The sequence below is a fragment of the Urocitellus parryii genome, unplaced genomic scaffold (assembly GCF_045843805.1).
Source record: "Urocitellus parryii isolate mUroPar1 unplaced genomic scaffold, mUroPar1.hap1 Scaffold_49, whole genome shotgun sequence".
In the NCBI taxonomy this organism is placed as follows: Eukaryota; Metazoa; Chordata; class Mammalia; order Rodentia; family Sciuridae; genus Urocitellus; species Urocitellus parryii.
Genome location: NW_027554054.1, coordinates 1553489 through 1579605, shown reverse-complemented (window position 1 = coordinate 1579605; position 26117 = coordinate 1553489). Strand labels below are relative to the sequence as shown.

Below are 26117 nucleotides of genomic sequence, written 5' to 3'. Positions count from 1 at the left end.
GTGAAAGAAAAAGCTGCTTTTATGTGAACTTCTGCAGACTGTGAAATTCTGAGCCCCTCCCCTTACATTCTGGATATAAAATTCTGAAACTCCCTGAACTCCGGGTTCAGGGGATTGATTGATTACAGCAAAGGCTGTACCCTCTGAACCTGGCTGCAGCCAAATAAAACTGTTTCCTGCTATCTTCGGTGCCTGGCCTCGTTTGTCCCTACAACATTATCACCAGAGGCCTTTATTTTAACAATAATTCTTCTCATCCCTCAAATTCAAAGCAGTACTAGACCTCTGCCCAATGCTTGGTGCAAACACCACTGTAACTGGACAACTATTAGAGCTTAAAGATACTGGCAGGCCTCAGGAACTAAGAGGAAAAGTAACAGTTGAGATGTGAGCCTGAAAACAATTGCGTTGGTGTCTGAAAATCCCTCAAAGTTCATCCCATAGAATCCCTCAAAACTGCATGGCAAGAACTCAGCAGGTGAATGTGATGCTTCAGCAATGCCTAATCTCTTTTGCTCTCACTATCCTGGGGCCTGAATTGTCCAGGGTTGCTTCATGTCTAGGACATTGTGGAAGTCCACACAGGTCTTCCCTGCCAGGGACTGTGGCGAAACTCAGGGTGGGGACGGTGGTGAAATCCTGCTAAAAGGGGTCGCATAAGTCTGTGCCAAAGAAAAACGGAAAGGGAAACTCTTGGACCACCAGACATCCACAGAGCAGAACCCCGGGGACTACAAGAAGTCAGTGGGGCAGGTGGCTGAGCCTGCAAGGTGCAAAAAGACGTCTCCCACCTCAAGGCATCGCAGACTCGCAGTCTCCGGGCCTTTGGGGCTGGGGCACTACGATTTACCCTTTGCCCTTCCTCAGATTTCGTTGTGAAACCGGACTGCTGTTCGGGTGACTTCAGCCGCTTTTGCCCGCCACCCGCTAGCAACGCACGCGCCCAGCGGGGGGGCGGGGCCTGGAGGATGGGGCAGGGCTTGCAAGGCAGGGTGGAGCGGCCCGGCTCGCGCACTTACAGCCGCCTAGTTCGGCCGCGGGGGCGGGGCTCAGCCAGTGGGCAGTGGCGGCAGAGACTCTTTAAATAGCACCAGGACTTTGCGCTGGGCTGGGAGTGGACTGCAGTGACAGCCGTCGGCGGAGCGGCCCGGGTAGCGGAGGAGGTGAGTGCGCCCGCTGCGCGGAGCCTCAGCTGCTCCCGCTGCGGTGCGGGTTCTCGATGGAGGCGCGGGGCTGAGGTTGCACCACGGGGCCGATCCTCAGAGGCGGTGCGCAGTGGGGACGCGAGAACAGCTCGCTGCTCCCGGAGACGTTCCTCTTTCCGGTCTCTGCTCTGCGGCCTCGCTTCCCAGGGCAGCCCGAGCTCCCAGGCCGCCCCTCTCACCGCCGCTTCCTGTGCTGGAGCCCGAGTTGCCTGCTCGCCGCTTCCCGCTGGTGGCGCTGGTGGCGCGGGCGCGGGGCTGGTGCACCGCGTATCCGAGGGACGTGTGCCGCGAGACCGGCCCCTGGTTGGCGTGGCGGCGGGGACCGGCCCGGCCCACAGTAGGAGGCCCAGCCCAGGTGCGTGGAGGTGGTCCTACCTGATCCGGGACCGTGTTCTCTCGGCCGCAGGCATCCCTTGTGCCCCAGGGGCAGGGTCTGTAGGGCGTGCTAGGACCACGCTGGGAGCTAGACTGGACCGGTGCCTGAGTGTGATGATGGCCCCTGCGCGGAACGCTCTCTGAAGGGTCAGAGGCAGCACCAAAAGCAGGTTGCCATATGTAGAAATTCTCGCGGTGTCTCCAGAGGAGTGTACATAGCCGTGATAGAATCATTGATTTAAGGCACTCTGGCCTTTTTTTTTTTTTAATTAGGCAACAAAAGATGATCTCTATCACTTTATAGAGTAGAGGGTCAGCTTTGGTAGATGACTTGAATGAAGGCGTGGATTAGAATCTAGAGACAGACTCCAACTAATCAGCATTGAATGTCAGGGCTTGCAAACCCTATCCGCACTCCACCCAAGCTCAAGGTTATGGAGCCTAATTAAGAATAGCCATTATAAAAGTGCCCTTCAAGTGCCCTGGTTAAGACTTTTAAGCTGTATCTTGATGCATTAATATCCAAAATACTCCAACTATCAATCAGTACCATTTAGTTATTGACCTTTGATTAATTTGAGAGAAACTGGTTAAATTGCAGTTTCTGACACACCTTTCACAACTTAACCTGTGATTATTCCAAAGAAACCAAGTGTTGACTTAACACAAACAAGCAAAAAAATCTACCAAAAACTTCTTTCAGGTGGACGTTGCCCAGAACTTAACTTTGAGTTAATGATCTGCAATGCCATGGGCTTGAGAAGGTCGAACTAAAAGGAACCCATCATTTTGGAGCATGAAAGGGCAGGATGATACAGTGGAAAACACAGGACCAGGTCTTGGGAGACATTCCTTCTTGTTTTGGCTCAATTGGGAAAATCCTTTCCTACCCTGAAACCAACTCCTCATTTATGAAAAGACTGCATTAGACTAAAATTTCATGAAAGAGCTAAAATTCTATGACTGGAAAAGGGAAAATCTTTCAAAGTAGTATAACTTATACCTCTCCTCTCAAAATAAGTTATGCATATTAAAAACTTCTGTTTTCTAAATTTACTGTAAATATAGAAGATTTAAAAAAAATCACCCTTCCCTCATAATTATGAGCATTTTGACATGTTTCCTTCCTGTCTCTGTTATTCATATTTTGGCAGGATTTTTATTATTATTGTAGGCAGCCTGACTCAAAAGAAATCTCTGGGATTTTTAATTTTTGACATTTAAGAAGTGATATGTGACAAATGCAGGTAGGGAAAGGCCATCTATTTATACCATAATGGTACAGTTTTCATAGCTACCTGTTTGCTTCTGAGTCAAGTTCGGGGTAACTCAAAATGTATCAGCATGCCACAGTGTTTTACTTTGCGTCTAAGTCTTCCAGCATCTTTAGTTTTGATGTGACAGTGTTGTGGAATATGGCTGTGTGTCTAGGGGAGGAGCCTGGGAAAAGATCGGGTTCATTTATAGCTGGAGATTTCTCCTCTCTCCTAAATTTCCTCTCTGGAAAGGGCAAGTCTGTAGGAATACTAATAATTTCTAAGTTTATATTTGTAACTTCAAAGGAGCATTAGTTTCCAAGATCAGTTGAAGTTATTGAGCAACTTTGCATTTTAAAACAGATCTCCATTATTCCTTTGCATTCACTGTCTCTTATAACCAAACTCTGTTATGTTAGAATCCATTAGTAATGTTTTATGGACAGTCTTGTTTGGATGATGAGTAATTTTGCCTGAAGAGTAATTTTCGGTGAACAAAGCTGATCTGAAGCTGCCCATGGTTGGGTACATGTTAGTTCTTCCAGGGGCTTCTGAGAACTTTAAAGCCCTGAAGTAGCAACTGAATGTGGGGTGAACTAGAAGGAAGAGGCAGTTTTACCAGTGTTTGTAACAGCAGCTCTGAGACTGTTGTGTCTATAAGATGCTGAATGTCAACTCCTAGGAAATTTTAGTTTGTTTAATCCTAGGGTGATATGTAATGGCAGAAGAGATAGTCATGGCAGAGTGAGTTATGTTAATTTTCCCCAGCTCTTGATATCCTGTCATGTGCAAGTTCTTAACAGTATTCAGTCAGTTGTAACCTTAGAGGAATCAAGAAGTGGGGGATGAAATCTGATGGCTTCTTCCTTGATGTGTGGCTGGCTAAAAGGATGTCACCCTTGGACAGAAACTCACCTGGAGGTAGGAAAGGGCTCTGTGCCCCTGTGACATCTGCCTCCAAATGTATTTGCTGATTCCTAAATCTATGATTTCAAAACTGGTGGCCTGGGTAATTTCTTCAAGAATTATTTGCTGGTCTTCAAGTTTTAAATAAACACTTTGAAATTTATCTAAGGCCATTTTGCCCTCCCCAGTTGTACTTATTTATTTTTTATTATTATAAAAGTAATGGATGCTTATGATAGAAATTTGGGGAAGTAAAAAAAAATAAAAAGGTCTTCTAGAGGTGAAGTACTATTATAACATTTAGTGTATTTTCTCTTGTTTTTTTTTCCTTAACAATTTTTTAAAAAACTTAAAGCATACATTGTTAATCAAAGATAAAAATTTTGGCAATTTAATTTTAATTACCAAAGTTACATTGTGAACACTTCCCTCATGTTGTTATGTACTATTTTTAAAAAATGAGTTTCAAAGATGACAGCATTGTATACTTTATGGAATATGCTTTAATTTATTTACTTCTCCTTGCTGGATATTGAGGAACAGCTATTTTTTACAAGGCAGTTTACCAATATTTGTTAGTTTTTTTAAAAAAAAAAATTAAATCAGGTTCTGCTTTAAATCTCTTGAAATTGACAATGATTTGAAAATTGTTTTATTAATGTATGGGTTTCAATGGACTTTTGGGTTCTAATGAAAAACTGTTGAAATAAGGTTTTCATGGTTTGGAAAGATAAATTGAAAGGAGTTGGGGCAACAGAGTAGGAGATGTGGGTTACCTTTTAGACCATTTCCTCATTCTGAGTGGGACGTATGCTGAATGTCTTATCTGTCTGTTTGCACATTTTTGTCTACTGTAGAAATTGGCACTTTCCCCTGAGGTTTGTTGTGGAAGAAATACCCATATCCACTAAGTCAGAAAACCCTATATGTCATTAAGAGAAAGTTGCAGCAGGGACTGGTTTCACTCTCAAGGCACAACTGTCAACTGTGAAACAGGGCTCTGGCAGCCACAAGAGTGGTGGCCGCAGCCAGAACAGGGCCAAGGCTCAGGGATCACAGGGGTGACAGACAGATCAAGGCACTGTTCTTCGTGCTTCAGGTATGTTAACTCATTAGTCCCCCAATGACCTTGTGAGGTAGGTCCTACTCTTTCTTATCCATACTTTACAAAAGTTAAAGAAACAGGTGCAGAGGTTAAGTTGACTATTCCAGGATTTGAACCTAGACAGTCTGACTTCAGGGCCTGTGCCCTGGTTGCTTGGCTTTGCTGACCCTTGAGAGCTAGAAGGATTCTCAGTGTGGCAGAGGCTGGAAAGTTCCAAGTTATTCAGCTGGTGGCAAAGCAGGACTGTGCTGAGTCTCCTTTTTCTATATCATTGCTCCTTATTTTTTTCTCCATCTTGTTTATAATCTTCCATGAATTTTCCCTTTGTGCCACCACAGTGCTGAAAGAGACAACAAATTTTGATTCATTCAGCTTGGTTCAGTGCTTGATGATATCATTTGCTTTTTAGAGAATTAAAGTGTAAATGGCTTTGTCTGCCCTTGAACTTGGTCTTGAAAGCCTGGAGAACAGTCAGGACACATGATTAATGCATCAGGTGTACCGGAGGAAAAGAGCACATTCCAAGTGCGCACGGGAACCCAGGCTTACCACAGATGGTGGAATAATGCCACTGTAGGAGGTTGGCCTCTCCATGAAAACATAGGTTTGCTTTCTGCTGCTTTTCTTTGGGCCCTTTTACTGGAAACAGACTTCTCCACATGTTCTAGATCATATCGAAAACTTGTCATAGACAAGAGAATTGTGAATTTTGAGGGCTCAAAGGGCACAGTAGCATCACTAGTGATTATGAGTCTGTTTTTCCCAGTGAAATTTTAGGTGGGACTTCAAGATGTGAAATAAATAAGAACAGATCTGCTGTGGTTAAAATGGGGAGGCTGAGTATGGGCGGGATCGCAGATCACATAGATATGGTTGTATCATCTGTTTTCCCTTGCTGCCTTGGAGGCTCTGCAGAGCAACCCCAACTCTGAAGCAGCCCAACTCACTCATCTTTTCGATGCAGTAACTGTGGTGCAGGGAGAAGAGGTGACTCAGCCAAGGTTACACAACCTGTCTTTGCCTCTGGCCATGACACACACAGGAGTTTTGTTCCTGGGCCCTTTGCCTGTTTGGGGAATGGCTGGCCCTCACTACTGTCCTTGACTTATGTTCTGAAATCCCATCAAGTCAGCAGGTTCTGCTTATTCTAGCCCATTCTCTGTACAATATTGCCCAATACCTACACACTATTGCCAGGTCACTCTGAAGACTGCCCATCTAGTCTGGAGCCTGTCACCTCTGGGGTTAGACAGTGAAAGCCTTTAGTTAAACACGGCAGGAGGAACAGTGACTACTTTTTCTGGAGCAGAGGTCTGGTTGTATCCCTCTGGAGCAGAAACGGTTACGGCCCTTCTCTGTAAGGCCCCACGTCTTTATTTCCTGGGACTTTCTACAGCTTGGCTTCAACCTGCTATTTGCCCTACCTTTACCAATCCATTGTGTACTGTGATTTATAGAAAATAAGCTGGTGGCACAGGGCTGTGCCCTAAGACTGTATGTGAACTGTCTCAATGCCCCAGTGGCCGTCCTGTGTCCTGGTAGGGACTGAAGTTGTAGAGTATCCAGAACAGACCCCCTGTGTGTCTACCTTGGCCCATCTGGAATGCCATTCCTCGTCCTAACCCTATTCCTCAGAACCCTGCTCTTTAGAGTCACTCCTGGAGTAACTCTGCCCTTTCTCATACTCCATCACTCACTGTAACCTGAGGCTCAATGACATTCATTCAGGCGGAAGGCATCAGCAGCCTTGCAGGTGGAGATGTTGCATTATTCCCATGCTAGTTAGAAAACTGCTGCTGCCCCAGGGAGCTCCACCCCTAATTCAGAAACCAAAGGACTCATCCACTGCCTAACAGAGCTTCTGGTCTGAGCAGTGGCCTGAGTCTTTTCTGATTGGTTAATGTCTGGCCATATTGGTTATTAAATATTTTGAATAGCATCCCTGTCTCTATCCTTCATGTGCCTTTTCCTGTGTGTGTTTCTTGCTTCTTCACATAGGCACCCCAGCCACACTCTTAAGACTTGAGCATGCAGGAGACCTAGTCATTGTCATTTCTGTGTTTTCAGGAACTTTTAACATAGCACCTTAGTGCTCTTAAGTATGTCATATTATCTGATGTTTGATTCGGACTAGGAAACATTCAGAGAGCCCCATAGAAATGGCTCCTGACAAGAATATATGTTCTTGTCATCTAATGTTGCAGGTTTGTCTATTCTATTTTATGCATAGATTAGATCTTATAGTTAAGATCAAGTAATTGAAAAATCTCAAGACCAAAACCTGTGTCTTCATGGGTGTAAACTTTGAGCTTAGGAGTACCTCTGAGGGATTTCTTTCTGTTTTGTTTCACTTATGTTAGAAGCAGGTGGCTGTGGGTTTTGCAGGATGTGGGAGGAGAGATTAATGTCAAATTTTAGATAATCTTACATAACTGTACTATAGTCTTCATTTACCTGGTATTTCTATTTTAAAACTGTACCACATTTCTGTGCCACTAATGAAATGGTCAAATAGATCTTTGTTCTTTCTGTAGGGCAGTCATGCACATTGTGCCTAGGTGTTCCAGCATGTGCAGTGGGCGGGGACATAGTCTACTCAGCAGTCCAGCCCCGCACCTCACGAAGCATGGAACAGGAGTCCAGAGCGTGTGGCTGAGCAGCCCCGCCTTATAGGTTGCCTGTAATGTTGCACCGGTCTGTTTTCCTCTCCTTTTTCTCTTGCTGGTGATGGCAAGACTTCTCTAGAACTCAGGAAAGGTGAGGATCCTTGGCCTTTGGGGTAGGGTCTGAAGCTGTGGGGTATCCAGGACAGACCTCCTCAGATGAGGCTAGACTCTGAGTCCAGTGTGGCTCCCATGGCTTAGATTCTCCTTCTACCACAACAGCCAGCCCAGTCCATTTGGCTTCTTAAATATGACCTGTGACAGTCACCAGCAGTGCTTGCCCTCTCCAGCATGTCTCTCTTGGTCACTGGATGATGTTGAATATTTGTCTTCCCCCTGCATATGAGTTTCTTTTGACAGACTCTGTGGTTCTGCCTCTCAAATGTTGCAAGCTCTGAAGTTAGCTGTTTTGTATATTGTCACTCATAGGAGGAAATGGACAGTGACTCCAGCCAGGCAGGTGACCAACAGAGGCCACAAGGAGTGCACAGCACACTGTCAGTTCTCAGAATGGGGAAATGTTCACCCTATGGGGACAGCTAGACCATCTATTAGGGTACAGGATGGAAATATTAGAACTTTCATGGATATTTATTTTTTTGCCTTTATTTAAATTCTTATTTGTTTTACAATGTTCAGAAAATATTTATGGACTATACATGTGTATAGATTATGAAAATCATTTAAATTAGGGACATATTTATTACTAATTGGATTATAACATTAACAGTAGTCATTGGATTATAACTATTAACAGCAGTTATTACAAGCTTAGAGAAACAGAGAGGTAACTCTACCACTGGCATGGCAAGAGACTTCTGAATGCCAGTTCTAAAAAGAAGATGACTCAATGTGCCAGTTGAAGGGGAATAGAAACCGAAACTCCTCTCTAAAACTAGGTTGTGATGCATGTTAGAATGGGTCTCTGACTTCAGAAGAACTTAACAATGCAGAAGCCTCAATAAGATTGGTTCTCTCTCTCTCCCCCCCCTCTCTCCCCCTCCCTCTCTCTCTCTCCCCCTCCCTCCCTCCCTCCCCCCCCCTCTCTCTCTCACATCTCCCAAGGCTGGAGCTGTGCTTGACATATAGTGGGTACTCAGTGAATATGTCCACATGGAATATATGGACCTTTTTCATGCTTGACAATTAAGTATCAATTTGAATTGACTGTTTCCAGTCAGTGTTTAAGTTGGTCTCCTTTGTTTAAACTTTTGGGCAGTTGAGAGGATACAGTATATGTGCCAGTCATACTGTTGCACAAATGATTTCCTGAACTGTAAAATCATAGAACTATTGAAACCTCAGAAGTTTCATCTGGATGACAGGATGTTGGAGACTACTTAAAAAAATTTTTTTTAAACATGGATAAAATGAAACAGTATTAGCAAAATGTTGATTATGTTTTAATGAGAAGCTCAGGTAATGGAGATATGGTAGTTTTATTACACTTTGTCTACTATTGAATAAGACTTGGAACTTTTCAGAATAAAAATTGAAACAAAGCATAAAAGGAATATAGAGACCTGAAGCTAATGTCACCTACTCAAAGCAGGTCATGACCAAACAGGAGAATCTCCTTTCCTCTTCTCTCCTCTGTCTGCTCTCTGAGTGTCATTATACTATAATCTTAGACAACTTTTTAGATTTGTTTTGTTTATAGCTTTCCCAGGGCCAGTCACTGCTTCTGATAGTTACCTGAAAGCTCAGTGTAATTTTAACTCATGTCCTGTGGTATCAGACAATACCTCTCTTGTCCCTCCACATACAATGAGCAAAATCTTGCTCAACTTTTCTGTTGCACCTGTTGTCCCATGTTCTTTAAATGCCCTCTTGAGTCCTGAAGAAATTCACCACATACCAACATTTTGTAGATTTCATTTGCTTCTGCGTTTTACCTGTAAAGTCCTGAGTTTTCAATTCTGTGAATATTTCAACAAAACTGACACAGGTGCATTAAAGTAAGTTGGAAATCATAATCTAAGGCATATATATATATATATATATATATATAATATTAATATTGTGATAATTATCATGTCATAATATAATTATATTCTTATTATAATAATTGAATTATATTATAGAGCATACAATTATATTACATGGTATATGCTATATTTAAGTTTTTATAGGTGTTCCATATCTGGGACAATGGGACAAAATGGGTTAAAGGAACCGCAGTTACCTGCTGAAATCTGTAAACACTGAAAAGTGACTTCTCCAACTTTGAGAGTAGCTGTTTTTTTTTTTTTCTGAGTAGAAATAGGTCTTTGTGTCTGTCTGCTTCTCACGCCTGTTCTGCTAAGCCATTTCTCTAGTTCATCGGTCACTCTGAAACCTTGATCTATTTTAAGAGGCTTCAGTAACTCTACACAACCTTGTGTCCTGTTCAGCCTCCTTATCCAGGTCATGGTATTTGATAGCTTCAACGTCTGGGAGCTGCTAGGCCATGTGGGTTCCTTGAGGACAAGGACTGGGTGTGTTTTCCATCTCCCACACTGGCCTGGGCTCCAGCAAGGACCTGGAGGGATACATAAGCTGTACACCCCTCTATTGACAAACATGTTGACTTGGCCTCTGCCTAAGGAAGCTGGCTTCCCCTGCCCACCTCCAGGCTCCCAGCATGGTCTAGCCTTTGAGGGTGTCTCCCCACCCTCACCTATCTCTGCCTATTTAGATTTGGCCTGGTTTCATCCTTAGCTCTGAGCCCTCCCCCTGACCTCCAGCCCATACACAGTGCCTTCTCTCTTCTCCAGGGAGCACCCCAGCCCCCAGCATTTACTTCTGAGGTTATCACCCCCATCTTATTCGGGTGGGTTTGCTCTTGCGGGTGTGTTTGTCTTCATTGGTATCCTAAACTTGCCGAAGGTAGAGAAAACACTGGTAATGCTTTATCTTCATGGCGATGGCCTTCTGTGTGCAAGGGACTAATGAGAGTTCTCTAATCCCCTACAATTTTCAGAGGGTTGTTTGTGTATTTGGAGTGAGATCTTTTACCTGGTCAGTGGCTGAGCCAGGACTCAACACAGAACAGAAGGTGAGAGCTTAGATATGTGTTTTCTGGGAGGGGTTTATATCCCATCTGTTATTCTTTAACAAGGACAGGTTACCACCCTAAATCCTTTGTGGAGCAGGTGGGAAATACAGGCCCCTTCCTTTTCCAGCTGGTCAGTGAACTTCCCTGACTTGCCATGATATTTAGGCAGAAATCAGTGTTAAAACAGTATTTGAAGACAAATGGAAGAAACTTCCTTCTCTTAGGAATTTTTTGAATGGAAGCTTTCCCTTATAAGTGAATCTCATTGAAATTTAACCTTGTGGTCCTGCACAGTCTTTTTCACATGACTTGAATATCTTCATCAGGCATGTCCAAACGATAATTATCATTTTCCTAGGTGGACATCCATGATAGTCTTCTTTGTATCTATGTGTTGAGAGGAGGGAGGAGAGCTATATGGTTTATGTAGTTATTTATTGCTCTGGAGCATGTTGGGCAAGTCTTGTCAGCATTCCTTACATCTGGAAGAGCCACCCACCCAGCATTCTCAGTGTTTTGGAAGCAGCCTCCTCTCCAGAGCCCTCACAAGGCCCTCCAGCTCCTGTGCTAGAAGAAACCTGGCCTTGCTCACTGGCTTAGAGCAAAACTCACTCAGACTTGGCCACCCCTGGTGTGGCTCTCTGGGCTTGAGTTCTTCTGGCATTTGCTTTTCTACCTAAGAAAGGTGCTGGTGGGAGCTCTTCCTCTCCCTGTGGAAAGCCTTGATTCCTTTTAAGCTGATCAGCGGTCATGTGTCTAAATGTGTGTCTGAATGTCTTCCAAGGGGAAGAGAGGACCTTGCCCCTTAGTATTGACAGAGTTCTTGGAATGGTATTACAATGTAAGTGAAACATAAAACATCACAGTACAGGGACAAGAGAATATTTTTATGCAGACTTTTAATCTTTGTCTTGCTAGCTGCCCCTGCCCCCACCCATTACTCAGGAAATGCTATTCAATCCCTTCTAGTACATGGACTCCCAGCAACTCTGGGGGGTGGGAGGGGGTAGAGGAAGGAGAATACTATAGTTTGGGAATGTTTTAAAGGCCCCCTTCCTCTTTGGAGAATCACTCTTCATTTAAATAACATCCTCCAGGGGCTTAGGGTAGAGAAGTGATCAGAATCACAGAGGGCCATTCACGACTCAGTAAATATTCCTCAAATATCTGTTTGGGGCTAGGCACTATGTTAAGGCCAATGGCCAGAGGAGAAAGAGAAGCAGCTAGAGTTACTAAGCATCACCCACCATAAGCACAAAACAGGAGGTGCTAAGTACCGTACAAGGGATGCAAATAAAGTGTTGCTAGAATTCAGAAGAAGGATTAATTACTTCTCCCTCAGGGAAGTTTATAAGAATTTGTTAAAAAACGTGGCCTCTGCCCTATTTGGCTTGGATTCAGACATTACAAAAAGAATCAGGGAAGGAGGATTGTAGGTGAAGGGGGCATGGGGGAGAGGGAAATGCAGAACAGCCAGGTTTGGGGGGTAGACCTTCTTGAGGAAGGATCCTGGGGGCACCAGGGACAGGGGAGCAGAGGTAGAGCAGAGGTGCATGGGCATTGGTACTGGCCCCTGTAGGTATGTTGTCTGGGAACCCACCTACCTGGAGGAGTGCAATATTACAGACCCTTACTTCTTGCACCTGAGGAAGGTCTCTAAAAGTCGGACTGGTAGCTCACAAACCGGTCTACCCTTTCCATTTTCTAAGACTATACCCATCCTTTGAGGGCCAGCTAGTCTTGTACCCCTCCATGCAGCTGTGATGGAAAGTGAATGTGCCTTGGGTTTCTTTTGCATTTACTGCTCCCTTGTTGCTTTTTGTTTTTGTTTTTATTTTTTTTACTCAAAAATCCCTTTGTGTATGTCTCTGTGTTAAATGTTTTAATTTTGAGCTTCAGGAATGGGTCTGCCAATTTTCCTCAGTTTGTACTCCCATCTAGATATGAAATAATTTTTAGACTCCAATATAAGAGAAGGGTTCCCCCAAATACTTTATGAGTCTTAATATTAAAGTCTTAACAAAGCTCTCACATTATAAGGGCATGCTGTCAGCCACTTTCCAAATGGCCTCAGACAGAGAAAGCTGCTTGTCCTGAAACCATATTGGCCAATCCTAGTCTTGGGTCCTTGTAAAGGTTAAAAAAAAATCACTGAATTTGACCCTTCTTAAGACAAAGAAATTTAAAACTAGTTGGGCAACTAGTTCTTGGTATTTGAACTTACAAAGGCCAGAGTTAGATATTGTTATAAAACCCTTTTTAAAAAAAAAATCAGTTGAAACAATGAAGCATGAGATTTAGTTATAGAAATGTGGATCTATAGGACAAAATTCTTTACTGTTCTATTTAAATAGGTTCTTGTGATCTGAGAGAATTTTTTTCAGTAGTAGGTACATGCATGATTTTGGAAAATGCTTCAGCTTAATTTAATGCAAGGGAAATATATGACGGCATCACACAGAAAACGATTAGATGCCTCAGAAAATGGCTTTAAAGATAACTAAGACCTTGTTTGAATGTGCATGTTTAAAGAATTTGAGTAAAATATTAATGGAATGTGAATCTTTTAAAAAACGGTATTTTCAAAGTAATTTTTCAGATGACTTAAATATATATGGAGTTGAATGAATGTGGAAATAAGGAAATATTTGTCAATTTCATCTACATCTCAAAATTTTTCTCTTCGAGTTGGACATGTCACATTTGGTATTTTTTATTTTGGCAGTGGCACACATAATAGTTGTTACCTGTGGCCAACCTGAATGGGCAAGGTATGGCTCTGATCTTATTGGTTAAAAAGTAATATTGCAGGGGCTGGGGTTGTGGTTCAGTGGTAGAGCGCTCACCTAGCACATGTGAGGCACTGGGTTCGATCCTCAGCACCAGATAAAAATAAACAAACAAAATAAAGATATTGCATCCATGTATAACTAATGAAATATTAAAAAGAAAAAAATAGTATTGCATTATGCTTGCTTTTGAAAGTGTTATGTCCCATTCTTTCTCTGATGGTTTTAGGAGGGATGGGCGGAAAGTGGTGTAAGTGTTGGAGTATTTAGATTCAGCTTGACTTGAAGAGTTCATGAAATCAAGTTTGTAAAAACAGGGCCACCTTTGTTTGCTTTGTTCCTCCATTTTTAATCTTCATGGAAACTGAATTGATAAACCATTGAATCCCTTTAATGAAAATTAAAAACCCACTGGTTTAAAGTTTATTGTACTTAATTGAGAAGAAAAGCCTCAAGGCCGTGGATGGGAATAATTAATTTTCTGTGGAACTACAGGATTATGTCTACAAGCTTATTTGTGCATGGGATCCCAAAGTTATCCAAATGGTCTTTGTCCTTCTTCTGCCAAGGGCAGCAGTGCCACGGCATGGGGAGGGTTTGGACAGCAACCTCTGCCTCCCTCTCTAACTGGGAGACCTGGCGTCTCTCTGGAGTGTCTGGGCCTCCCTCTCTCTAGGGACAGCCCGACTGCTCTTTTGGTTCGGGAGGTGGTGGCTTAACAAATCTAGCTTTAGGTGATTTGCCAGCCAGGGTGAAGGAGCAAGAATCCAACAGTTCTGGAGTGGCAAATTGAAAGAACAGAAAATGGCCTGGCTGTTGCTCTCTTGTTCCTCTCAGAGGCCTGAGCTCTGCCAAGCTAGGGTCAAACAAAGGGGGAGCTTTCAGCCTTCTGTAGAGAACCTGTTCTCACGGTTTCTTAACTGGGGCTGGCTGAAGGGGGCTTGCAAGCCCTGCTTGTGAGATGATCATGTGGGTGTTCATGGTGGATAGGGTCAGTGGCCCAGCAGAAGTTAGGTATCACTTGTGTAGATTGGTCTCTGGCCTTGGTTTCCTCACCATCTTGTGCTATTGTGATGTTCCAGTAAGATGCTCCCTCTCTTTCTACTCATGTCTGTTTAAAGGCGTCCTCTGCTCTGGTTCTTTACACTGGGCTTGTGACAGATTTCCCTGATGATTGTTACATCCCATGTCATTTCTGTAGTTTTAGACTTTCGTTTTGAATTTTTTCATAGGCAATTCAAAAGACCCAGCTGAGCAAATCCACTTTTTGTAAGTGAGGGGAGAAAGATGCCCAAGAGTAGCTGTAGCAGGAGAAGCTAGCTGTCCGTAGACTTGTGTGTTCACAACTTAGAAATACCAGCTTCCTAAGCCTTTAAGCCAGTTGAATCATATTCTTAGCAAATAGCAGCAACATGATTTATATGCCTGGGCTATAAACTTCTTTACATGACGATATGGAAATTTGCTTTTGAAAGAATAAAAAAAAAAACCTCCAACTAGAACACCATTGAAATGAGAACACAATCCATCTGTTAGTTTTAACCATTTATTAGCAAGTACGTGAATATTTCTTAGAGATTGTTAAACCTCAGTCATAAGGCATGGTGTTTATGATCACATATAGCACATCAGGGCTATTTATTGCCCCTCGTTTTCTTTTTCTTAATAGCAGATGAATTGAAGGGGAAAGATTATGTTGTCCATTTCATCCATGAGAGTTGTTTTTCACAAGGATCAAAATGGGGTATTGTCTTGGTTTTTATACATAGTTTTCCCATGTACAGTATTAACCAATTTGTTCATTGAAGTTGGTTTGCAGCTTGTTACCTGGCCGCCAGCTGAGCGGAATGGCTTAAAACCTCCAATAGCTTATCGTGATCACCCACTAAATGTAGGAATTTGGCTGAATTTAAATGCTTAGCCTTACAGATTAGCATCTAATAAAATACTCTTCCATGTGAGCCATTCAGTCTGCAGTTTTCTGAAGATTTTTTAAAAACTTTTTCTTCCCAGACTTATTAAACTTTCCTGTTGGTGTAGTGCAGACTGTAGCTTGACTGCTGATGCTTAAAATGGACAAATTAATCTCCTGTGTATGACTGTCTTTGTGTGGAAGGGAATTGTTTGCTCTTCTCACTCAGGGATGGGATTCTATTGAATAGCACCTGTGAATTCACATAATCTAGAATTTGTGGGGAATTACTGAAGAAACTTTGGGGGAAGAAGAGAGAAGGACCTGGGGTTGGGGGGTATAAGGGGTGAATAATTCCTTTTCAGATTGAAGTGCTGCAGGGTGATGAAGACAACTGGAAGGTGGAATGATTTGAGGGCAGCGCAAGTTTGCACATTAGACTTGTAAAGTTGTTGTCTTTGTAGAGTTGCAATACTGTTTGGACAGTTTGCCTGGAAAGACCCTCCCTGATGCCAGGTGGACCTTGCTTGTTTAATTTTGTGTCTCCCCTACTAGATAGCCCATTGAAGGCCACACCCAGCCACTGACACATTCACCTCAGTACTCCTAGCACAGTGCCCCTACAACCTAGGTGCTCAGATGTGCACAGTGATGGGACTAGCACAATTCCTATGAATTCATCTAGAATAAGTCTGTGCTGAGTGAGCTCTTAGCAATCTGTTTCTTTCTGGGTATGTCTCATGTTGGTTAGACCAAGCACCCAACTTCCTATTTCATTCCAGTGTTTAAAAAAAAAAAAAAAATATATATATATATATATATATATATATATATATATATATATATATGAATGAATGCGCACGCGCCCATTGTCTCTTCTTGATGGGAAGCTGAGCAGAAAGAAAACAGTGTCTGTTTGCAGAATTGGTACTGGCAGCAGCACTCACTGATGCCGGTCCCTGCCCATGGGTGGAGCAATGGGGTGACTCTGCTCCCAGCTCCTCATTGGCCCATCCCCCACCCCCTGTTCTCCTGAGAAGTCAAGTATGGATTTTGTCTGCTAGTTACCTTTAGCCCACTGGGCAGCAGTGTATGCCTCGGCATGTGACGAGTGCCCTGAAAGACCTTGGCAGGCCAGGCAAGTGCCAGCCGAGTGCCTCCAGCCCCCGCTCCACCCCCAGCCTGCTTCCCTTTTCTGTTTCTGCAGTGGTATGTCACCTAGAAGTCAGCTGTTGGTGACACAGATGGTGAGTGGTTTTGTGAGTGCTGGAGCTTTCTCTCCAGAGTTTTGACCTGAAGACATTGGCTTATCTGTTCTTTCTCTCGTCATGTTAAACCTTGACATTCCCTCTGTGTGTATGTTGTGTGTTTGTGTGTATGTTGTGTTTGTGTGTGTGTGTGTGTGTGCATGCACTTACATGCATGCACATCTTATCCAGAGCCATAGTAGCCCAAGCATTATATTGGTTCCTGTGACGTTATTGTTTAGTAAAAGCAGCTTAATATTTTGCTACTCTTTGAAAAAATATATATAATAGTATAGATTTGAGTTTACATAGAAAATGTCTATATTGAACAGAAGAAAAATCTTTTCAGTCTTGTAACCTAGCTATTTAAGGAAATATATAGTAAGTAGCTCACAAGTACCATCTGAACTTAGAGTGCCAATGTGCACACTTATCGGAATTACCAAAGAAAAAGCTTCCAGCTCATTTACTATTATTTACTTCCCTTTGCTGCCAATCTTCAGAATAGTTCTTCATCAACATTTTTCTTACTAGAATTATTCTCATTTATTTATCGGTACTGCACATTTAGTTTTTAGACTATGTATAAATTGTCTGTAACATTAAGTTTGAGGCTTTGACATCTATCAAGCTATTCATCTGTTTTTCTTCTGTGTGTTTTGACTTCTTAAGTTTGCAAACTGTAGGCAAGCATCGTTTTTTATCATCTGAGTAACTTACTGTTGTGTCTTCCGGACTAATCACAGACTGTTGGTAGAGGAAATAATAGCAATATCTACCATTTATTGTGCGTTTTCTGGGGTATGGCATTATCCTAAACTGTTTATTTGAAACATTTAGTAGTTATGAAAGTCCAATGAGATAGGTATTATTTTCACCTTCATTTATAGATTAAAAAAAAAACTAAGGTACAGAGAGCTAATGTATTTTGTCCCAAATCATATAGCTAACAAGCTGGAGAGGCCAGATTTAATTCCAGAATCTTGGATCCTAAATATTAATCTATACTTTCTCTCAAATACTATATGATAACCTCTTTCTAGGTTTCCAGTGTTTGGTTTAAAGTTTATGGACACCAATTTATTTATTTATTTTAGATATGATGTCCTGGGGAATATAAAAGAAAATGATCTAGTCAGAATAGCCATCTGTGGGTTTCCAGCATTTATATTCCACTTTTGTGGTGGGAAGAGTACCAGCAAGGTCAGAGACATTTTTGAAATTTGGATTGGTCTGTTTTACCAGTTGAGGAACTTGTTCTGAGACTGTAGGTGGTTTGGGGCTTGTCTGATCTTTGCCTTTGTGTCCCCATTAGCCTTGCTAAAGGGAGTGGAGTGTATTTGATTAGGTGGAGGAAAGCAGAGATGTAATATCCCAGAAGAAGGTAGAAACTTGTGGTGCCACTTATTTGAGCATCTTGTGGTAAGAATTCTTTATGAGTAAAATCTTTTTAGTGTGGTTAATAAAAGCAAGGTAATGTATTTGTTTTCTTTCTTTCCTTTTTTTAAACACAAGATAATGGAGAAAGGGAACAGAAATGAATTCCTAAATTCTTTTTATAAAAATGAAATTTGACAGCCAGGGAACGACCCGGATCATGGGCTATTAGACTGCGAGCTGAATGCCACAGCCTCTGGGGATTCTGGTGAGGCATCCTTTCTCTCTGTAATGAATGTGACATTTTCTGTTCTGACAGAATTTGACCTAGGGCACCACCAGCACAGGACCATGCAAGCCCACGAATTGTTCTGGTATTTTCGAATGCCAGAGCTGGTTGACATCCGGCAGTACGTGCGCACCCTTCCGACCAACACACTTATGGGCTTTGGAGCGTTTGCAGCCATCACAACTTTCTGGTACGCCACGAGGCCCAAAGCCCTGAAGCCACCATGTGACCTCTCCATGCAGTCAGTGGAAGTGCCGGTAAGTCAGGGACCCAGCCTGCCTCCTGGGTTTTCTCTGCATTGCCCCCACTGGTTAAGCCCTTTGAAGGTGATATATCAAAATCACAGTCACATTCCAATATGTGTTTGTGAGGACACTGCGTAAAACAGAAATGTGTTCAACAAACAGGGGTTCTTGGTAATAGTAAAAAGAGAAGCCAAAATTCAGGGCCCAGGGACAGAAGAGGTGTTTGTTGTTAGTCGGTCATCTCTCCACAGTCACAGAAGAGCATTCCAGAGGTCACACTGTGCTTCCAGCCTGGCTTGGGCTCTGTGTAGGCACGGAGAATTCTATAAGAGTAAAAAGATAGCCTCTGTCCCCAGGGGTATTACATTCCAGCAGGAGAACATTCCAATGTTCCAGGAAGGAGAATTTCACTTGTGTAACATCTGCTACTGGGAACTCATCCTCACACTGTAGAAAGGGACACTGGGATGTCACATAGCATAGGGCTAGCATGGGAACTTGTCAGAGTAACAGCTGCTGCATTTAGGATGGGACAAGAAGAAACGAGAGCATTCGAGAGACACCCAAGCTTGAATCATTGAGTGCCACAGTTGTATATGAGCAGGTCAAAGTGAAGGTCACGCCCTCCCAGTTGTGAAAATTAAATCAGAACATATGCATTTAGGGGCTAATGGGTGGGAAGGTATAGGGAAACCTCAAGACCCTTTCAGGAAGATTCTTTCTTAGTGCTCCTGCTCTGCCTTCGTTGCCTTCTTCATCTCTTTGTAGGGTTCATTAAAAAACAAAAAAACGTGAAAGGTTGAAAGGAAGAAGCAGCCAAGTTCTCAGTGGCACTCTGACCCCTTACCTACTCTTTGCTTTGTGGCTGCTGGCTTTCCTCTCCCTAGGTCAATTTTCAGTGTTTATAACTTTCAACACATAGGCAGAAGGATGTTGTGAAACACAGGATCCCCTCACTTACTGCTTTTAGGTGTAGAGGTAGAATAAGAGGCCTTTCCCATTTTTTCTCAGCTGAATGCCAAGGAGGAGCATATGAATCCTTCTGCAGAGAGCCCTGGCTGGCTTACTAACATTTTGTTATTAGTGAGTATTAGTTTTTAGTTTTAGACAAATTCTTAGATTCATCCATATGAAATTTTCATCTACCAACCCAAGTTATGCCAGATCTATAGAAACATAGAATGAATGAACTACTGTAGAGAAAAGTTGGCTTTATATTTTATTCCTATTGAGAAGGTGAAGGTAGCTTAATATTTTACCTCTGCTAATTACATATGGATAAGGAGTAGAATTTAACTTTCCCTAAGAGGTTGGCAAGAGGTTTTAAGCATTCCTCGGTGGCACTGCCATCGCTTTGGCAAGGGTATTGGCAAAGACACAGGGTAGACATTTCTAATTTAGCAAGAAGTGTAAGAAATGCCTAATTCTTATTATGTAAGAAGTTGTAAGGGCATTTACAATGTGGTTTTTAAGTTCTAGCTTAGCATAAAGTCGTTGTGCCTTATTAAAATAATTATACAAGTTCTCTGTAGAACAATTCAAAACTCCAGATAAGCAGAAAGATAAATAAAATCTATTATTTTACTATCCGGTATACAGACTTCCTGTTTTTTTCTCTATGGCTATAGAAATAGAGCGCTGATTTTTCAGAATTCATAGGTCTTAGGAATAGATACTGAACTTGCTTTGCCTTTCAAAAATATGTGTGTGTGTGTGTGTGTGTGTGTGTGTGTGGTGTTTACCAGTTATAGATGCTTTGATATATGTCATATGGATTTCTGTGGCAGGGAAAGAAGAGCTTCATTCATTCATAAGATAGTGGTGAAAATCCTGTTAATCTGGAACTATTTCAGGGACTGAGGATCAGAAAGAAATGCTGTTGCTTTGTTCCTGCTTTGAGAACCAGGAGCACCATTAGCCCATTCCCGTCTCACCGGGTTTTTATCACTCTCCTCTTCCCATCAGCTTTGCATGCATATGAAAACAAGAGAAATCTGCACTTTTGGTTTGGCCGCTTCTCCTCACAGCCCACACTGGCTGTTTCCCAGCTCCACTTTTTTAAAGCAGTAGCACAGAGAATCTGTGTAAACTACACCTTTTAAATTTCCTCTGGATGAATGCTCAGGGCCGTAAAGAGGACGTCAGCACTCTCATGCTGTGGATCCATACGGGAAAGGCAGTGAAGCCCCACACTGTAGCCTACACAAGGCAGCTCGGCTTAGGACCAAGAGTCCAGAAGCCTTTCTTAAATTTTTGAGCATCGTCTGATTTTTTTGAGCATACCCTGTCCCAAGAGTCCCATGCCTGTGTATTCTGTGGCAGCTCACCAACCCGTAGCAGTGACCTGAAGCCAGACTGTCCCTGCTGGCCAGTGAGGAGCACCATCCTCTGAAGTTTTGTGTTTACTGCTGCTCTGTAACTTTGAGCAGAGGATGGAAGCAGTCTTTGTGGAGTTTATTTGTTTTAAAAACACTTTTATACTCAATGTGCAAGGTTTTCTGTTTATTTCGGTCTAGTTTGCTTGGTCAGATTAAGAGCCATGACCCTCTAGTGAAGATGCTCTTCCCTGGCACACCTGGAAACCTTTTGGCATGGTTAGGGCTCAGACCTAGTGGCTTCACTTGAGGGAAGGACAAGAGCATGTTGGAGCCAGAAAGGACTGGGGAGCCAGAGAGCCATGGCAGGGGTGGGCCGTCTCCTCTGCTAGACCAGACAGCCCTGGGCATGTTCCCCTGACTCTCGTGGCCTTCACATCCCTCATCTAGAAAACAGAAGTGATGGCTTCTGCCCTCCTTCAGCTACACAGTGTCTGCCTGGCCCACAATAAGTATTCAGGAAATATTAGCTTTCTTCTTCCCTAAAAGTCTTCTCATTTCACACTCACATTTTCTACATGAGAAAACTGAACCCAGAGAGATGAAGTTATGCCATAGAATCAGTGGAAGATCTGGGACTCTTTTGGATTGCCTTCACTGTAGCAGTTTGAAAGTTGTGTAATATAAATAACTAGGGCTCAGGCAAGGGAAGATCCGAGAATAAGAAAAGTTTAGTTCAGTCCAGGTGAATCTGAAGATGCAATTGGCTGGAGCCATGTAACAGGCCTCTCTCTTGTGAAAATGTATAGGTCAGTGCGAAGAACTGCTTGGGACTCCTATCCATGCAGAGAGTGAGAGCCATCCTTGAGCTAAGTAATGAGAATAACCTGTTTTCATTTCTTAAAACTGGTCATTCTCGGGTAAGAACTTGAAAGAAGTAAACTAAATATAGTATTACCCTGTGTGTATTGGTTTCAAAATCCAAAGGTTACAGCTCACTGGAGATTTTCTCAGTGCCAAGGCCTGCACATGCCAACCACAAACCTCTTGACTCGGATGCACACCGCAACATGAGTTAGAATTCTTAGTCCAGGGCTGGAGATGTGGCTCAGCGGTAGCGCGCTCGCCTGGCATGCGTGCGGCCCGGGTTCGATCCTCAGCACCACATACCAACAAAGATGTTGTGTCCGCCAAAAACTAAAAAATAAAAAAAAAAAAAAAAAAAAAAAAAAAAAAAAAGAATTCTTAGTCCACATTGAGCAGATATGTATGGAGCATATTATGGAGTAGGATTTTTTTCCCTGTGGCTGATAGAATCATTTTTTTCCATATAATCAATTTATACCCAGGTGTATATGTAAAGAGTCACTTGTAAACTGGCATAAGTCATTTCTTCAAGAGAAGAAAACAGGTCATTGATTCATAAGTGTTCATGAAAACTCACACCAGAGGCTTGTAGAGGTAATGATGATATAAACTAAAAAGGTGATGCCTTCCTGGACTGGAGCGTCAGGGACCAGCTCTGAGCTGGAGAGCTCTTGTTGAATTGGGCAGGATCAAATACTACCGTGAGGCAGACATTTAGGGTCAAGCCTGAGAGGGAGCTGTCGGAGAAGGGCAGATGGATTTGGATGGTGGTATCACTGACTGTCTCTGATGCCATCCTGGAAGTCTACAGGAGTGTCAAAGCCAGCCATAGGATGGGGCATTAGACTAATGAGTTTGATCCAGGTGGAAGGTAGCATGTGAGTACCAACGGAGGTTAGGAACAGTTGTTGCATTGGTTATTTCTGTTGCTGTTTGTAAATGTGACACCATCTATATTTCTGTAGTCATTTGTAAATAGAAACCTCATTCTCACCTTTGGGTGGCCTTAGGTCCGAGTAGTTTTTAGATATATTTTTGATCAGAGGTGCAAATGAGACTGCAGAGGGTTTTCTTGTCTAGTGCTTTGGCTTCTTACTTGGAGTCTTCCTAGTGTCAATCTTATCTATATCGTAGCATTTACTTAGCATTTGTAACCACATATTCCCCATGGCTTATGTCTCCCTTGTCTTGATCATGGTATAATATTTAAGTGATCAAATAAAGATGTGAGCAAAGATTTAACTACCTAATTCTACCCTGGGCAATTCCAAGAGTTCTTGGCCATGTTTTCCTGAAAAGTGTTCAAACATATAAGGGCATTTTCAGCAAGCAATCCTAGCAGTTGGGATGGTGAGGGTGGATGGAGAGTGTTCTTCGAGTGCTGTTTCTGCTCAGAAGTATTATTCTGGTAGTGTGCAAACTTCAGCGTTTCATACCTTTAGATAACTTTAGCACCTTTTCTAAAACTTAGCAGGCTTCTTAATAACAAACTATATATATATATATTCTAAAATATATATATATATTCTAAAATACTTTTTCTTTAACTACACTCATAGGAAACTGAGGTAAGGTGTTTATAATATTTTTGTGCGGATTTAGAAACACTCTAGCAAGTGACTAGGGGTTTGATTAGGTGGAGGAAGTATCAGCAGGAGCCGTGGCAGCTGGGTGAGTGCCCTGCAGGTGAGGGGCGGGAATTAGAGAGAGCCAGAGGCAGAGTTTTTGATCTTCATGCCAAGACCAGGCTACTGGGGAGTTAAGTAGCTGTCTTAGGAATTTGAGGAAAGAAAGAGGTTGATTGTTATTTTTAAAGAAGTCTTTGTTTCTGGGTTCCCTTTAGTAGGAAGAAAAAGCTAATGTTCACTGTACAGAAATACGATAAAGGAGGTCTGAAAACACTGTGTGATTTTGAAATGATGCCACTTCTCACAGGACTCCTTAAACAAGGAACACATGTACACATAAATCCCAGAAATGCATGCTGTTAATATTTGAGTTTTAAACAGTCTCCCCCAAATGGGGCCAATCGGGGCCAAATAAAAAATGACAAACATTGCCTCCTGTGTGCCACTTGACAAAATCCCTGTTGCACACCGACAATCCAAAAGGCTGGCAACAAAGGGTAGGAGATATGGTCCCTGTAGATGAGGCAGAGGTAAAGCAAAGTGCTGTGTGTGTTCTAAATGGCTGCCAGGTAAGAATTCTGTAGGTAGTCCTCCCAACATTGTGTGTTTGTGGCCACTTGGATTTTGTGACTTGAAACTTTCTCCTCTTTCATTGAGGTGGGAGGATGATATTGTTCCTCCTGTGAGTGGCAAGACTTTTTCTGGTGAGGAGCTAGCTATTTTGCTAAGCTCGGTCATAACCCCCCACCCACCCCACCTTCTCCCTCAATCAAATCCTCTGATTAGGATCTTGGGAGCTCAGGAAGTTAGAAATTGGAGAATGAACCAGGAGTGGAAAGAACAGAAAGTTCTGAGAATTAGAGGAAAGTGTTGAAGAATCAAAATGCCCAGCTAAGCAATGGTGCTCTGGACTCTGTCTCCTCACGGATGCAGGTGAGTGACCCATGGGCGAGTCTGGAACCTGCTTGCAACCACAAAGCAAAACTTTTACCTGACCAGGTGTCCCCTTGAGCTAGCTTTGAAGCTCTGCTCTATTATTTCATAGACCTGGGACTAGAAAGGGAAAGTGTCCCCCCCCCCCCAGACTGTTTCTTTATCTGGAAAGTGACTGGCTTTTAATGAGTACTCAGTAAATACTCACCTTCAAGCAGGTGTGACTGGAAACCCAGCATTGACTGTTACAGGGAAGCTTTGTTTGCACTTGAGTAAAGGATCTTGGGAAGTTAGCCAGTAATGTAGTGGATAGCAAGCCCGAGGGTTCACTGTTACCCTGTGACTTTCTGTAGTGAAGCATACAGTCCAGGTGTCATCCAAATGTCCTCCTCATTATCAGAAATTGTTGTGGGGGATGTGGAGGGGTTTGCTCATAGGCTAACCTTTAAAACACCTCGTCCACAGGGGGGGTGTAGCTCAGTAGCACAAGCAAGTCCCTGGGTTTGATCCCCAGTACTGCAAAGCAAAACAAAACAAAACTGGTCTTCTACATCAGAATCTAGAGTTGCTTGAGCCTCTGTGGAAATTGATGGCCAGAGACCCCCTCTGAGGGGCCACTGGAGAGAAAAGCAGTTTTGTTCTTTTTTATAAAAAGAAACGAAGGTTGCTAGCCTGGCCAGAGGAAGAGATCTATAAAACGTAAATGCTAGGAAGGATATACTTTATGCAGAAAAAGCGCGGAGTCACTTTTTACCTCTCAGACTGGGGTTCCACATGCTGCTTTTTCCCCTAAAGATGGATGTAGTGTTAAAATTAAGTGGTCAGCAAACTCTTTAGAAGTCACTTCTTACTGCTCCTTTTCTTTCTTTTCCTCCTCTCATTTTCCCTTCCTCCCTCGCTGCCTTGTCTTTCTTTTTTTTTTCCTGCTCCCCCTTCCAACCCTCCCTTGAGCATGAACAACAGTAGCCCAATAAGGCATTTACCTGATACTAATAAGGCCTGTAGACACGCATTAGGTAGATTGGTATGAGTGAGACCACTATTTATAAAGCCTGGGCCTTTGTGCCTCTGAGAAATCTCAGGGATGTAATTTGCTTTTGCATTTAAATATGAAAATGCACAGAATAACTCGTCAGCAAGTGTTCCTATTTATCAAGTATTGGCAAGAGCCTTAGTCTTGGGAGCAGCGGATCCTTAGATGTTCATCGTTTTTCTACTCCTAGCTTTCTCCCTTCCTGCCTTGAAGGAGAACTTGAACTTTTATTATTCTAATTTAGCCTGAGCCTTTATTTCCTAATTCAGCCTGCAGGGAGACTAACCTCCAAGGCACCTTAGCTCATATATATGTTGGAGAATATAATGGTGACCACTGACTTGGCTGTAGCGTGTTCAATGAACACTGTTTTGTTTTAAAACTGGAAGAACTATGTAACCACATGAAAGGGGCCTATAACAGAAGGCATAAAAACCCTATAATCTCCTTGACTCACAGTCTTCATGACTGGTCAGAGCTGTCTCCTTAGCTCTCTTTAGCTTCTTGAGCACAACTGATTGCCTCCTCCCCCAACCTCCAATCAGCAGGTTATGACAGAAGGCCCCACACTTAAATTATTTTCCATTTCCATAGACGTTCCTAGAAATAGCCAGGTGGACTTGGATAACCTAGTAATTAAATGCCTGCTTTTGAAGTGACTATTTCATAACATGTGAAGACACTGGCGGCTCCAACGGTTCTAGCCATGCTTCCCGGCAGGCAAAGTGCTGTCCTTGCTGCTTGTAGGTGTAACTGAGGTTGCAAATACTCAGTATTGTACAACATTTTTATTCAAGAATGGGAATACTTATGCATCAAATATGATGATTTTTTTTGCAAGTTAGAAGCAGCCTTCAGAAGTGTCTGCTGCCCCTAGAGGGGCCTTTATTTTTATACTTTTTTAGAGGTGTCTTTTCAGGTAGTTAATGGATAGC

At 42.7% G+C, this 26117-nt stretch overlaps 1 protein-coding gene across 1 annotated transcript in view; it reads left to right on the top strand.

Annotated features, from left to right (window-relative positions):
- Nucleotides 1-1097: 1097 nt before the first annotated feature.
- The window catches only part of LOC144252667 (long-chain-fatty-acid--CoA ligase 1-like), a 37040-nt gene continuing 12020 nt past the window's right edge, over nt 1098-26117 (top strand). The window contains exons 1-2 of the mRNA XM_077794843.1: nt 1098-1163; nt 18192-18418. Coding sequence (XP_077650969.1) covers nt 18224-18418 — 195 coding nt within the window. The 5' untranslated portion in view covers nt 1098-1163; nt 18192-18223. The remainder of the gene's footprint in view (nt 1164-18191; nt 18419-26117) is intronic.